Source organism: Myotis brandtii, unplaced genomic scaffold (genome assembly GCF_000412655.1).
Source record: "Myotis brandtii unplaced genomic scaffold, ASM41265v1 scaffold161, whole genome shotgun sequence".
Classification (NCBI taxonomy): Eukaryota; Metazoa; Chordata; class Mammalia; order Chiroptera; family Vespertilionidae; genus Myotis; species Myotis brandtii.
This window is the reverse complement of record NW_005355881.1, coordinates 448493-464141: the sequence shown is the minus strand read 5'-3', so window position 1 is coordinate 464141 and position 15649 is coordinate 448493. Positions and strand designations below refer to the sequence as shown.

Here is a 15649-nt window from a genome sequence, read left to right as displayed (position 1 = left end):
GGAGACTGCCCCCGAGAAGTGAGGTCCTCGGTGGCTCTCTGGAGGTCGCACAGCTGGGAGTGGCTGTCAGTTCCAGGATTGGGGCTGTCACTGTCCCTGGGATAGGAGGGGACAAATGCTATCCTGGGGCTTATAGTCAGGTTGGGGCAGGGGCACAGGCATATGCATGGGCAATTAAGATTTTAGATACAAAGTTCTTGGAAGCGGTAGCAGCATCTCCAAAGGATAAGAAGGTCTTGGCCAGACGGAAATTCAGAGAAGGGCATTCCAGGCAGAGGGCATGGTGCAGGCAAGACTGGGAGGAGGAGAACAGCCTGAGGCATGAGAGGAATTGTAAGCAACTTCGGATTGGAGAAGCGGGCTCCGTTGAGAAGTGATGTGAGAGGCTGGCAGGGACCTGATGGCCCAGTGTAAGCAGGTTGGAGAGCTTGGATTTTATTCTCAGGGCAATTGAAAAGAGAGGGGTATTTGACGGATTTGCATTTTGGGTTTTTGTTTGTGTTTTGTTGTGTGTAAAGAGAGGTTGAGTAGTCCAGTCTGTGAGCACAGTTATAATTGTATTTTCTTACACATAACATCCTTATTATTTTTCCTCCTTGCTAAGCTAATACATTGTAGAGAACATTCAAACATTGTGGAAATGTTTTAAAAAAGAAAGTGCGTCCTACCCCCATCCCCAGTAATTGCAGCCCCAAAGGACGCCCCTCAGTGTGCATACCCTACAAGATCCTGGACTCATTCTTTGAAAACGAAGCTATTTTTTAAATAGAAAATATATGTCAAGGTTCAAAATTCAAAAAGTCCAAATGGATATTTAGTGGAAATTCTTTACCCCTTCCAGTCCCCCAGCTACCCAGTCTGTGTCTCCAAGGCAACCAATGTAATTTTCTTGTGTATCCTTCCAGAGCTATTCTATACATGTACAAGAAAATAAGTACATGGATTTGTTTTATTTTTTTTACACAAATGGTAGCTATAACACACTATACACACTGCTTGCCTTTTTTGCTTACCAATACATCTTGAAGATTATTCCGTATCAGTACATAAAGAGCTTTCCCATTCTTTTATTTAACAGCTGTTGTGGATACACAAAAATTTGTTTCACCAGTCCCCTCTTGATGGACACTTATGCTCTTTCCAATCTTTTGCTACAACGAATAATGCTACAGTGAATAACCCCGTACATATATCATTCCGGGGGGCGGGGGTATCTGCAGGATAATTTTCGGGAAGGGGAAAAGCTGGGTCAAGGAGCACATGAACGTATTTGGGATCTGGCTAGATAATGCTGGCATGTACCAGATTGCACTCCTGAGAGCCACATGCAAGGGAACCCGGTTCCCCTCCTCCTCACCAACACTGTGGGTTCATTGATGACTTTGAAGCAGGGAAGTGACATGCCCAGGTTTTCATTTTAACAAGATCCCTCGGGCTGCTGCTGTATAGCATGGCTCAGAAACAGCGATTGAATTCAGGGAGACCCAGGAGCGTGGGGTGCCCAGCAGAGAGCCCCGAAGCACAAAACCCAAAGCTTGCACCCCTTCTCGGCATTCACCCAGACTCTGTAACCTGCTTCATCTAGTTATGGGGCCAGAGATGATGTAGGATTGGCTGTGAGGGTTAGTTGAGGTGCTGAGGAGGGAGTCTGAGGGCTGAGAGTGAGATCCTGAGAAGGGCAAACCTTGGGGCCTAGAGATTATAAGGGACTAGATTGAGAGGGAAATCCAGGGGTTCCTAACTTTGGAGCCTGAGACGGGAAGGGACACAGAGGGAGGAATGTGGAGTAAGAAAACTATCTAGAAGCTGAGGAATTCGTGGATGGGCACTGTGATCTGGTACAGAGCTAATTAATTCCGTTTTAACCATATTGGCTTTAAGATGAGAAAAGAGGAGAAAAGAAACATCTAGAACCTCTAGCAGGTTGTCTGAAATATGGATTTGAAGATCCAAAATGGTTGGGGTTCTGTAAACTTTGATTTCCCCATGTCCACAAGAGGGATAATAATACCCATCTCACATGATTGTTGTGAGGATTCAATGGAGGAGGAATTCATTCATTCAGCAACTCTTTATAGAGTGCCTACTGTATGCCTGGCTCTGTTCTAGGCTCTGGGAACACAGCAGTAGACCTACCCTCATGGAGCATTTATTCACATTGGGAATACAGAAAACAAGCATGTAAACATACAACATAATGCCAAGGAGCAATGAGTGCTAGCAGGGTAAGGGGAGAAACTTAGCTGAAGAAATCAGGACAGGACTTTCTAGGAATGACCTTGGGGCAGAGACCTGAATGAAGTGAGGGTGGGAGCCACTCAGTATCTAGGAGAGAGCTTGCAGGCCACGGGAGCAGTGAGTGCATGAAGAGCTCAATGCAATACTTGGTACATAAATGGAAACTAAGGGGATGAAGAAGACGACGATGATGATGATGATGATGTCGATGATAAAACCTGAGGAGGTGGAGCCCTTAGAATTTATCAGCTTTTTTCAGGGAGGAGAAGACACAAACAGAGAAATAAGGGAAGGGCCAGGACTGAGTCTGGGAGGTGGCAGGGGTGGGCAGATGAAGAGTCAGACTCCAAGAGACTGAGGAGGACGGCCAGGTTCCGAGGAAGAGCATCCCCCGCTGCAGAGGGTCTGCAGGATGGGGCACGTGGGGAGCCATGGAGCCTGGAAGGGCAGGAGGAGTTAGTCCCCAAGAAGCCAGAGAGTGGGCACCAGGCAAGGCAGGCGAAGGTGTCAATGGGTCCTTGTTCTATCTAGGGTCGCCATGGAGCCTGGAAGGGCAGGAGGAGTTAGTCCCCAGAAGCCAGAGTGGGCACCAGGCAAGGCAGGCAAAGGTGTCAATGGGTCCTTGTTCTATCTAGGGTTCCTCAACTTGCTCAGCCTGAAAGGGTCTTTGTGGACATTTCCTAGACCCATATTTGCCCTCCCCTCTCCTTAGCCCCATGCAGGAGCCGCTCGGTGTCTTTCCCAGCCCAGCTCCATTTCCCCAGCCAGGAATATTCCACTGATGCGGGTCTATATTTAGCAGCTGCTGTGAGGTACAGTCTGTTCTCGCTGTGCAGATCACAGGGAGCAGAGCCTGAACGGGCCTGAGAGGAAGGTGTGAGGGACGGGAGGGGGCGGGGTGCCACAAGGCCCAGTGCCAGAGGAGAAATTAATGTGTGTTTTAAAGGCCAGATCTGCCAGCAAGCCCCCCACAGGGGCGACGGGGATGGCATTTGCAGTCTAATGAGGCATCACTTGGGTTCCAGGGCCCCTTCTGTAGCATTTGGAGGGGACAACAGGGTAGAGAGAACAACAGCTGGAACTGGGGTGAGCAGAAGGCTGCAGGGAGCCGTGGCCAGGTTCTAATTACCAGCCCCACCCGTCACAGCCCCAGCAAGAATAGAGAGACTTGCTTAGAGACTTCAGGATATCTCTGAAAATTCCCAGGTGGGCCAGAGAGGTCCGTTTTCCTGGGAAGGAATGACACTAACCTTTGTGGAGCACTTCCAAGTGCCAGATCCTGGGTCAGGATGATGAACCAGATCTGGTTTCCACCCTCATGGGGCTTTTGTTCCAACAGAGAAGCCAGAAACAAATAGACAGCTACACCCAGGTGCCATGAGGTGGGACCGAGAGTCTATGGGAGTAAGTCGGACAGTCAAAATTGTATTGAGCACCTACTATATGCCAGACCCTAAAGATAAGATGGTGAAGAAGGCCAGTATGGGTTTCTGCCCAGTATGGAAGTTATTTATGGGACACCCAACCCAGGACCAGAGGAGGGGATCAGTGAGACATCCCCAAAATGTGAGACCTGCTGCTGGAAGCTTCATCTCATTTAATCCTCCCAACAGCCCTATCAACTGGATATCCCCATTTTACAGAATAGGAAACTGAGGCTCAGAGAGACTCAAGAGCTTGTCCAAGGTCAGATAGCATGTAAAAGATGGAAAGAAGTCTTGAACCATATCTATCTGACCCTGTAGCCCCTGCACATAGTAGGCCCTCAATAAGGGTTTAATAAATGAGTGAATGAATTTGCAGAGTCAGAAGGTTCCAAGAAGAGCTTCATGGACTGATTTGGGAGTTTTACCCCAGGCTCCCCAGAAGTGCACCAGCCTCCAGGAGGCTTCTCCCAGCATCAGGAGGCATATGGAGTAGTTAGAAAACGATGTTGTCAGCTCCCCCCGTCCCTACACTGGCCTCAGAGTGAGTGACTTTGCCATTCCTCCCACACCTTAAATCTGGGTGGGTTTTGGCCAATAGAATGTAGCAGAAGTGATGTTTATAAATTCCCAGAGTGGGCTTTAAGAGACATGAAGCTTTCACTCTCTCTCCTGGAACATGGTCCGGAGGCCCCCATAAAAGGAAGCCAGCCAGCCTGCTGGGGCATGGAGAAAGTCGCGCCACAGCCAGGGTCAGCTGCCAGGCATGTGCATGAGGCCATCTTGGGCCTTCCAGCGGCTGACCCCCAGTTAAATGCATGAGCCAGGGAACTCAATTTCTCTGTCAGCTATCTCCTGCCAATTAACAAACTGCCCCAAAATGTTGTGGCTTAAAGCAGCCATGGTTTATTATTTGTCATAATTCTGTGGGTTTGCTGGGGTCACTCAGGGTGGTGAGCCCCTGGTGGTCACCCCACTGTCAATCTGGCCATCTGCCCTCTCTTTTCCTCCCTCCCCCCACCTTTCCTCACTGCTTCCTGTCCCTCTGCTTCTCATTGTCTGGTGGTCTCAGAGTTCCAAGAGGACAGGCCCCAGCACACAGGCCTGATCAAGCCTCTGCTTTTGTCACACTTGCTGATGTCCCATTGGCCACAGCAAGTCAGGTGGCCCAGGCCAGAGTCCGTGTGGGAGGGGATGACCCATGGTATGGATTCCAGGAAGTATGGTTCATTGGGAGCTGTTACCATAGCAACCTACCACTGAGGGTAACCCTGAGGCAGTGCCCAGAGGCACCATGGGTACCCACCTCCCAGTCACTCAGAGATGGCACCTGATCATACACTCAAGGCTTCATCACCAGTTTCCAAAAGAGAAGAGTTCAGTATCCTCATTCCTTCTGGAGCTGGAAGTGGCAAGGCCAGCCTCATGCCCATGGCTCCTCACCCACAGGTGGGACCTCAGCCAGACCCCTGCTCCAAGCCCCTGGCTGAGCTTTTTGTAAACAGGCTCATGGAGTGAGATCCCAGAGGTAAAGTGACACGCCCAAAGCTTAGCACACAGTGAGTGCTCAGCTGGTCAGCTCCCCTCCCTGCCTTTAGACCTGGTTCACTCAGGGCCCCCCTGTGTCTGGCCTGGTGGCCCCTCCACTGTCAGTCTGTCCATCTGCCCTCTCTTTTCCTCCCTGCCCCCACCTTTTTCATCGCTTCCTGTCCCTCTGCCTCTCTCTTGTCTGTTTCACTGTCTCTATTTTTTTCTCTCCCACTGTCTCCTCCTGGGTGTGATTTCTCTCTGGCTCGACTGCTCCCCTCTGTTTCTATCTCATAGGTCCTTCACCTCCCCTTTCTCTACCTCTGTCTCCATGTGGGTGTCCCTTTCCTCTTGTCTCTTTCCCTCCTGCCTCTCACCAGGTTTCTGTCCATCTCTTTCCCCAGGTCCCTTTTTCTTCTCTCTTTTTCTCTCTTTCTTACACTTTCCTTCTCTATCTCTATCTCTATCTCTGTCTCTATCTCTATCTCTGTCTCTATCTCTATCATCTCCTTCCCTCTCTGTCTTCATCCTTTATCTTCTCCTCTATTGTCCCTTCTGCTCTTTGCCTCCTTCCACCACCTCCCAGAGGCAGAGGACACAACAGCCCCTCACGATCACAGTGTTGAGGAGCAGGAATAGGACGGGAAGGGGTAGATCAAGAAGGACCTGCTGCATGGTTGGAAAAAACAGCTTGCCTGGTTGGGACCGAGAAGAGCAAGAATGTTCCAGGGGCTTAGACAGGACCACCTACACAGCACCCCTCTGTCAGAGGCCTGGGCTCTACCCTTGTGCCATGTGCTGGGTGGGCGGGGATGCAAGGCAGGCTGGGTAGGGACCCTCCTTCCTTATTCCGTGCCAGCAGAGCAGGTCAGAGCATGGACGCGGGCCCCGGAGTTCCTGCTTGAATCCTGGCTGTGCGCCTTCTGCATGTGAGACCTGGTCAAGTGCTTGGCCTCTCCCTGATTCCATCCCCCCTTCTGTAAAACGGATAATCACAGCACCGTCCTCATAGGCTGCGGAGAGGATTAAGTGGGACAGTTTCCTTCAGGTACTCAGTGCAGAGCCAGGCACAGGGGACACGCTCATCGACGGTAGGGACTGTCATTGTCACCTGGGATTCTCATGAGATGAAACTCCACACCGTGGTTCTCAACTGATTGTGTCCCCAGGGCCATTTGACAATGCCGGGAGACATTTTTGGCCCTGGGTTTGGTGGGGAGGGTGTGCTGCTGGTGTCGAGTAGGTGGAATTATCCTGCCAAAATGTCCATAGTGCCGAGGGGGAGAAATCCTGTTCCTTGGGGAGGCTGTCCCACTTTACAGATGCGGAAACTGAGTTTCAGAGCGGTGGGGGGTTTGCTCAGGTCACACGGCCCAAAAATGGCAGATCGGGGGTCGATCCCAAGCTCATCTGCTTCCAGGACCCCCCTCTCCTCAGGGAGACCTGTCTGACAGGGGTCGGGAGGGGGCCTCCTGAGACACCTCGGGGCCACGTATACAGGGTCTGTGTGACCTTTGTTAGAGAGGAGGGTACACAGACCGCTTCTCCATGTGGTCCCACAAAAGCAGGGCAACCCCAGGTGCCCCCGCCCCCCTCCCCCCGGTTCCCCCAGCCACACGCGCAAACACACAGACACACACTGCAGCCTCTTCTCCCGTTCCATTGCCTTTATTGGAGTCTGGAGGCTGCTTGGGGACATCAGGACTGGAGATTGGGTTTTATGGGGCACATCATGGGGCTGCTGGTGCATGACTCCACCTGGCGCTCAGGCCCTGGGCACCACCTGTCACCACCTGGTGCTCGGCAGGTTGGAGTGAGTCATGGGGGGGAGGCTCTGAATGCCTCATCGACTCCCCGCTCCACCCTCGTCTCCACTGGCAGAGACAAGAACTCAGCCTTCCCCTCCGCAGCATCCATCTTGCAGTCACCCGCTCCTGCGCCCCTCTACCCCCGCCTCCATTAGCAGCTTGAAGAATTGTCTGTTCCGCCATTAGCTGGTGCCTGGACAGAGAATCTGCGGCCAGGCTGGGGGCCAGGGGCTGGGGCTCTGAGGGCACGGGATGACGTCATCATGGAGGTGTGTGTGACAACGAGTGTGTGTGAGAGTGCATGAGTGTATGTGACCACGCATGTGTGCTTATGTATGCAGCACATGAGTGGAGGAGACATGCCTAGTGTGTGACTCCACAGTGAGTGCACCGAGTGTGGGGGCGAGTCCAGTTCACTTTGTTAAACACTCGCCAAGCTGTTGCTCCGTGCCTGGCTCTGGGCTGAGTGCCACCCACAGAGAGGCGATCAGGCACAGGCCAGGCCCACTCAGGGAATATCAGGGCTCACCCTCACATGGGGACCTGAGGTCCCGGGAGGGGGGCACACAGTGGCAGGTTAGTCCCTGTGCCTCTTTTTAGTAAACCAAAGTGTCCATTCTGGTGCGAGTGTGTGATTATGTATGTGTATGCTTATATGTGTGAGTGTGTTTTTGAAACTATATGTGTGTATGAGTGTGTGTTTGAAAGTAGGTATGTGAGTATGTCTGTATATAAGTGTGTGTGTTTGTGTATTTGAAAGTATGTATGAATCTGAGCTGTGTGTATGTGTGACAGTCTTGTGTGTGAGTGTATGAAGTACAGAGTGTGAGTTCACTGTGTGAGCTTGTAAGCATATCTGTATGAGCACGTGTGTGTGTGTGGGGGGGGTGGCTGTTGAGCTTGCACCTGGACTGTGGCCGGGACTGTGTCTTCTGCACGCCCTGCTGAACGTGAGTGCACCAGCCTCTGCCTGTGGAGGGGTCTCCATATCAGCTGGCAGCCGATGTGGGCATCCTGGGCCTCACCCTACTGTGTCCACAGGCGTGATCCGGACTGCGGTGCCTGACCTCGACCGTGAGAGCCAGGAGCGCTACGAGGTGGTGATCCAGGCCACAGACATGGCAGGCCAGCTGGGCGGCCTCTCCGGCTCCACCACCGTCACCATCGTGGTCACCGACGTTAATGACAACCCGCCCCGTTTCCCACAGAGTAAGTAAGGCCTTCCCAGAAGGAGGCAATATCTGTGCGTCTGTCTGTTAGCTCGTCCAAGCCACCCACCGACCCCAAGTTCCCTTTTGGCTTCCCACCAAGAGAGGGACTCCCATCCAGCTGTCTGTCACGCCCCCAGGCCAGCCACTTGCCCCAGACCCCTTCCGGTCATGCTTTGTGCAGAGGAGGCCCCAAAGGTGTCTGATTTTCCATCCATCCAAGTAACACGGTGACCTCCTCACCCCTCACCTTGGTTCCTGCCGGCGGGGAGTTCCCATCTGCCCACCCACCCAACCCCTCAGGGCCCTCGCACACACCCTATCACGATCATTGCACGTGATCTGCCACTGGCCCAGGCTTGCACAGGAGTGAGGGCAGACATAGGGATACGGAAAGAGGCTGCAGCCATACCCAGGCCACGGGACTTAGTTGTGCCTGGAGACCCTGAGGTCTGGAGTGGCAGGTCTTACCTCCTCCTCTGACCCTGGAGGGCAGGATTCTGTGCTTCTGAATTATGAGGTCTTCTCGCTCTCTGCCTCTCCTGGCACAGCAGGGGATGGGAGTTATCTGGCCCAGTCTCCCACCCACCCATCAGCCCGCTAGCCCCTCTGTCCCAGGCTCAGGCGAAGAGCTATGCCAGGGAAGCCTGAGGCTGGCAGAGACTAAATGCCGCAGGGAGCTGGGCTGATTCCTATCTGGCGAGTCATTACTCAAGGTCTGCTGCTCTCACATTAGGCCCCGCCACAGGGGACTGACCCCCAGGAGATAAGGGAATCCAATCCCTTAGCTGAGAGTGTGGCAGCGTCATCTCGGCCTCGCGCCTCAGCCCAGACATGGAGCGGGGTGGGCACAGAACCCTCTGTGGGGAAGCTTCGAAGCACCGGGTAGAGGAGGGGGAGTCACCCAGTCTTCCGCCCAGTTGTGCCTGGCTCTGTGCCAGCGCTGAGCTGGAAGGGGTGGGGCAGAGAAAAGAAAAGGCGCCAGGGCCCCAGGAAAACTCCTGTTTATTCATTCCTTTATTCATTCTTTATCCATCTCTGGCATTTCTTTATTGGGAAATAGAGCACACAAACAGAAGGACGTAACGTATCAGTGTAAAGCGGCCACTCCTGTAACCACCGAGCAGGACCCCGAAGCCCCCACATGCCCGCCCCCCCCGATCATAATTCTCCCCCACTCTTCCTCTAGAACTAACCAGAATCTATCTGCTCATGGTCTTCACCTCCTGGCCTTTCCTTAGGGTCAGTGCACCTACATGTGCACCCCCTAACATCAGTTTCATTTCACCTGCTTTTAACCTTATATAAATGGGATCACACCATACAAAGTGTTTGTCATGCTATTTTGCCTCTCAAAATTACATTTATGGAATCATCTGTTGTTACTTATAGCTGTCCTTCGTTCATTTTCATTGCTGTAGAGTAGTCCGGAGTTTCGCTGTTCTGCTGTTGATGGACATTTGGGATGTTTCCCGTTTGAGGCTGTTATGGAGGATGCTACTTGGAACATTGTTGCACAGCTCATAATGCTGTTTTGCACACATGTCTCAGTGAATATACAGAGGAGCAGAATAGCTGGCTCATGAGATATGCTCATCTTCAACTTTACTAAATAAAACCAAACTCTGTTCCCCATGAAGAAATGCGAATGTGGCCCTCGCTGCTTTGGTTCAGTGGATAGAGCGTTGGCCTGCAGACTAAAGGGTCCCGGGTTCGATTCCAGTCAAGGGCACATGTCTGGGTTTCAGGCTCGATCCCCAGTGGAGGGTGTACAGGAGTCAGCTAATCAGTGATTCTCTCTCATCACTGATGTTCCTAACTCTCTCTCCCTCTCCCTTCCTCTCTGAAATCACTAAAAATATATTTTTTAAAAAGAAAAGAAACGCATGTGTCCATTGTACCACATCCTCACTAGCCCTTTGTACTATCAGATTATTTCATTTGTGTTAATCTGGGGAGGATATACCAGTAACTCACACTGCTTTTCGTTCATTCACTCACTAGTCACTCACACATTTCTTTTATGTGACAGTCTGGTGTTCTGCCAGGTACTGAGAATGCCGGATGAATAAGAGATGTGGTCCCTGCCTTCTGAGAGAGAGAAAAGAGAGAGAAAATATGAGAATAAACAAAGAGTAATAAGTAATAGGGAAATGCAGTAATCCTCACACTGGGATAAGCTTGGGGGCCTGGGCACACAGGAGCAGAACCTGGAGGTCTGGGGATGTTCCCTGGAGGAGGTAACATTCTGTGAGACTAAAGGGAGAGTGGGAGTTGAGGAGGCAAAGGCAGGGAGGAGAATACAGAGCGGAATGCCCGGAGGTGAGGCAGAGCAAGTCATATTTAAGGAATTACAAGGACTGCCGCCTGGCTGAAGCTAGAGTTGGAGTGGGGCAGCAGGGGGATGAGGCTGCAGGTGTCAGCAGGAGCCAGCCAAGGGACTTCTACAACTCCATCCCGAGGCAGTGGGGAGCTCTGTGAGGGATTAAAGCAGGGAAGTGGCATGATCAGCTGTGTCTTAGAGAGAGAGAGAGAGCCCCCCCCCCCCAGCTACTGCGTGAGACTGAGAGGCACCCAGTTTACACAAGGGGTATCCAGACCTGTGTGGGGACCTCAAGAGATAGCGCCCACCTCCACAGCCCCTGCTTCATCTGCACTGGCCCATCGTTTAGCAGATCTCCCTCACCTCAGCCTCAGCTCTGGGGAGAGGTCAGGGTGCTGTCTGCGCTCCATCTGACCGCATTCCTTCTGGTTTTCCATCTGCTTCGCCCCTGTGGCCACAATGGTCATCTTGCCATTCTTCAAGCATCCCAGGCATTGCACCCACCTCAGGGCCTTTGCACCTGCTGCTTCCTCTGTCTGGAATGCTCTTTCCCAGATATCTCCTTGGCTCAGTCTTCTGCAAAAATGTCGCCTTCTCAGTGAAGCCTTTCTTGATCACCCTGTTTAAACGTCCACACACACCCTCATCAGCCCTCCATCCCCTCCCACTGCTTCATTCTTCTCCTACGTACCCATCACCATCTGACACATGCCTGTCTTACTGATGTGTTTAGCGTCTTTCTCTTTCCATTAAGAGGAAAGCACTGTGGGAACTGGGATGTTGGTCTATGTTATTTGTTGCTGTAACCCCAGTGCCTAAAACTGCATCTGAGACATCATAGCTGCTCAATAAATAAGCAGAAATCAATGTCAACAGAAAAGTCAGCATAAAGCCTCAGTTTTAATATAATTTGTTCCATTTATTGAGTTGCTACCATGTGCTAGGCAGTGCAGTGCGCATTTTGCAGACATTGCCATCTAAGTTAATCGTGATAACAATGCTGTTAGGAAGACACTGTTATTCCCATTCTACAGAAGAGGGATTCAAGGTTCAGGATTACATAGCCAGGACTGACTCCAGAACTTTAGCCTTGACCATGGTTCTCCTTTCTCACCCGCGCTGGGCAGATGGGGAAGCTGAGGCCCAAAGAACTGCAGGCACACTCCCAAATTAATCAGCAAATAAACCCAGGGCCCGATTTAGGGCCCCTCTCTTCGCACTGTCTCCTGCATTTCTGCAGAGGACATGCCTCTCCCAGCACCTTCCTGACCAACCTGGGAGCCCCTTGCAGACATTGCCCTCCCTGGAGCCCATCGGGGCCCCCCTGCTCTCCCCTAGAGCTGGTGGAAGCTGCCCCCATCCCTGCTCACAGCCGTATCCCCTACAGAGATGTACCAGTTCAGCATTAAGGAGTCGGCCCCCATTGGCACAGCCGTGGGACGCGTGAAGGCCGAGGACTCGGACGTGGGTGAGAACACGGACATGACTTACCACCTCAAAGAGGAGAGTGGCACCGGTGGCCATGTGTTCAAGGTCACCACGGACAGCGACACTCAGGAGGCCATCATCGTAGTGCAGAAGGTAAGGCTGCCCCAGGAGGGATGGGGGAGGCAGGCTCTAGGGCAGGGGTGGGGAGTATCCAGCCCGCGGGCTGTATAAGGCCCGAGAAATCATTTGGTCTGGCCCTGCCAAGGCATTAGGGTGAGTTAATTAAATGTTTGACTAAATAGAGCAAGCTAATTTTTTTGAGTTGATAATTTTGTATGGCCCGAGAATGATGTTATAAATATCCAAATGGCCCTTGGCAGATAAAAAGGTTTCCCCACCCCTGCTCTAGGGGATGGAGTCAGGGAGGCCGCTGACAGCCAAATACTCCCTCCCGACTCCACTCCAGGGATCAGGTCTTTACAGAGACCCAGGGCCACCCTGGGAAAATGCTGATGGTTTCCTCCCCATTTTACAAATGAGAAAATGAGACACAGCAAGGTTAAGTGATTTGTCCAAGGTTGCACAGCTAGTTGTCAGGGCCAGGGTTCAATCCAGATTTGAACCAGTGCTTTTAATCACTACTAAGTGCTACTTCAAGTCCATACCAGGACCTTTACCTGCATCATTTCCTTTAATCCTGACTTTCTCTCTGAAGGAGACATCATTAATGTGCAATTTCACAAGTGAGAAAATAGGCTCAGAGGGGTAAAGGGGCTTGTCCAAGGCCCCACCTATAAGGGATAGAGCTGGGATTTGAACCCAGGTCTTGTGACTCCAAGCTCTCTCTTTCCTGAGTCTAACAGTCTTCCTCACCCATTGGCTTGTCCAGAAACCAGAAGTCAAAAGTACAAACTCAGTGAGTCCTAGAGGAAGAAGATGAAGGTCAAATAGAGAAGCAGAATCCATTTTCCAAGACATGGTCATGGGCGTGGCAACTCAGGCTGTGCAGGCCTTTGAGACTGTCCACTCCAACCCTGCTCTCCCGAAGGAGGTCAGATCCCCTGCACTGGCTCTTGGAAGGGGGTAGACCTTTGTACACGTTCAGGGACAGGATGCTCACTCCCTGTCATTGTCCAGCTCTTCCTCCTCCCATTAGCCAGAACCTGTCTCCCTAAATCCATTCCTATCAGCCTGGGCTTTGCCTTCTGGGACCCACAGAAACATCTGTCCCTGACAACCCTTCATTCACTCAATAAGTGCATTCAGACCCACTCTCTAGCTGACCTTGAGCATAGAGAAAACTGCCAATTTCTTCAACTACTTCCCAGAGGATAATAATATGATAGCGGGTATCCTATATAATAAAAGGATAACATGCAAATTGACCCTAATGGCGGAACAACCAGTCACTATGATGCGCACTGACCACCAGGGGGCAGACACTCAATGCAGGAGCTGCCCCCTGGTGGTCAGTGCACTCCCACAGAGGGAGCTCCGCTCAGCCACAAGCCGGGCTGAGGGCTGCGAGCACAGCGGCGGTGGTGGGAGCCTCTCCCACCTCCTCAGCAGCACTAAGGCTGTCCCAGGCTGCCAGAGGGATGTCTGACCGCCAGGCTCCCTGGGGGATCGGGCCTAAGCCAGCAGGTGGACATCCCCCGAGGGGTCCCGGACTGCAGGAGGGCACAGGCTAGGCTGAGGGACCCACCCGCCCCAAGTGCACGAATTTTCATGCACCGGGCCTCTAGTTTATAATAAAGTGTTTACAATGTGCCAGGCACCCTTCACCTGCTTTCCATGTATTAATTCATTCCATCCCTACATCGTCTCTTTGAGGTACTATCATTGTCCGTTTCATAGACTCCAAGGAGTTCCATCCTGTGCATCCAAGGTCATGCATCTTGCAGAGCAGAGTAGGGATGTGGGCCCAGGCAGTCTGGCTCCAGAATCCACCCTTTTAAACACTATGTGGTTTTCAGTCTTCTGATCTCGCTGTACAGTGAGTCTCCGCACTGTAAGATGGGGAATTGGAGGCCCAGAGAGGCACAGTATCACAGAGCAGTAGAATCAGGCTCCATCCCCAGCCGTGGGGCTTCAGCATAGCACTTGCTTGCTCTCACCCCCAGTGCTGTGCCCCCCCCCCCACTCAGGGCCCCTCCCTCCAGCTCCAGCACTGGCGCCTAAGGTGTCTCTGTGGAGTCAGTGCTGGCTCAGGGAGCAGAGCCCTGCCTGATTGATGACCTGGCTCCAGAACCCATCGCTCACTCTCAGGCCAGGCCACTGCCTGCCTCCCTGCATCCTGATTTCCCAGGCAACAGGAAGGAGGAAGGAAGGAGGTGGCAATTTTTGCTGCTGGAAAAGGTGGGGGGTGGGAGGTTCTGAGAGGAAAGGCGGGTCCCTACACACCAGGCTAATCTCTAGGAAGGTCACCCTTGTACTCAGAGAGCTCCCCCACCACGCAACTGAGGTGCCTGCAGCCCCACCATGGCAATTTCTCTTTGCTGTCAGGCGGCGATTTTCAGCATTTTTCATCTCATGGCAAACATAAACTAATTACTAAAATTCTGCGGCGTACCACACAACATATTATAATTTTTGCCGATCTGACAAAAAGATAGGTATGATCTTGATTCGTTCACACCGGATGGCTATTGTTGTGTTGGCTCTTGTCATTTTTTTCTTTGACAATCTAAGGGGAAAGAGGTCAGTGCCCCTGACTAAATAGTCAGGTATTGCCGGTGTTAAAAATTCTTGTGGCACAGCGGCTGAAAACCGCTACTGTGAGGCATTGTCTTTAGAAGGCCAGAGCCAACACAGCCCCGGAGCTCATTCATCAGAGGGTCACCCATCAGCACTCCCGATGAGAAGCGGGGCTCAGTGTGGGCTTAGCCAGCTCTCTGGGAAAGCTCTAAGGCAGCCTGGCTTAGCCGGCTCAACTCGCATTAGCTGCCGCTGCCTATGTACCAGGGAATATGGCCTCTAATCCTCCCACCTGGGGCCCCGAGCAGCCAAATAGATGCCCACAAACACACAGCTGGGCAGCAGCAGAGCCACCACCCTTTCCTCTTGTGGGGTAAGGACTTGGGAGCCACACTGCCTGGGTTTGAATCCAGCCTCCGCCAGTGACTACCTAAGTGATCTTGGGCAAGTTACAGACTTCTAGACCTCAATTTCTTCATGTGTGAAATGAGATAACAGTACAAGCCTCGAGGGGTGTTGTAAAATTAGACAAGTTAATATGTTTAAAGCCCTGGCACACAGTAGGCGCTTTGTAAATTAAGAAATGAAATGTCCCAACATACCGTGCTGAGTAGTGAAAGTCAGGATGTTAGTACGGTTTAGCCCTGAGTGTCTGTGTCCCAAGGCAAGAGGGTCCTGCTGGGACCTGTAACCAGAGAGCGGTGGGTCTGCACATGGCCTGGGGCCAGCCCTCCCTCTGGGTCCCCCCCGGGGGGGGGGGGGGGGGGTCAGTCAGGGCCCCAGGGGACTCCGCCCGCTCACTGGCCCACTGCTTCCTCCTCCAGCGCCTGGACTTCGAGTCCCAGCCGGTGCACACGGTGGTCCTGGAGGCCCTCAACAAGTTCGTGGACCCCCGCTTCGCTGACCTGGGCACATTCCGCGACCAGGCGATCGTGCGCGTGACGGTGACCGATGTGGACGAGCCCCCCGAGTTCCGGCCGCCCTCCGGCCTCCTGG

The 15649-nt window shown here is 52.4% G+C and overlaps 1 protein-coding gene across 1 annotated transcript in view; it reads left to right on the top strand.

Moving 5' to 3' along the window:
• Positions 1–15649, top strand: part of CDH22 (cadherin 22, type 2) — a 125052-nt gene that overhangs the window by 44862 nt on the left and 64541 nt on the right. Inside the window, exons 5-7 of the mRNA XM_014536384.1 lie at positions 8039–8206; positions 11916–12109; positions 15478–15645. Of these exons, the coding sequence (XP_014391870.1) occupies positions 8039–8206; positions 11916–12109; positions 15478–15645 (530 nt within the window). The remainder of the gene's footprint in view (positions 1–8038; positions 8207–11915; positions 12110–15477; positions 15646–15649) is intronic.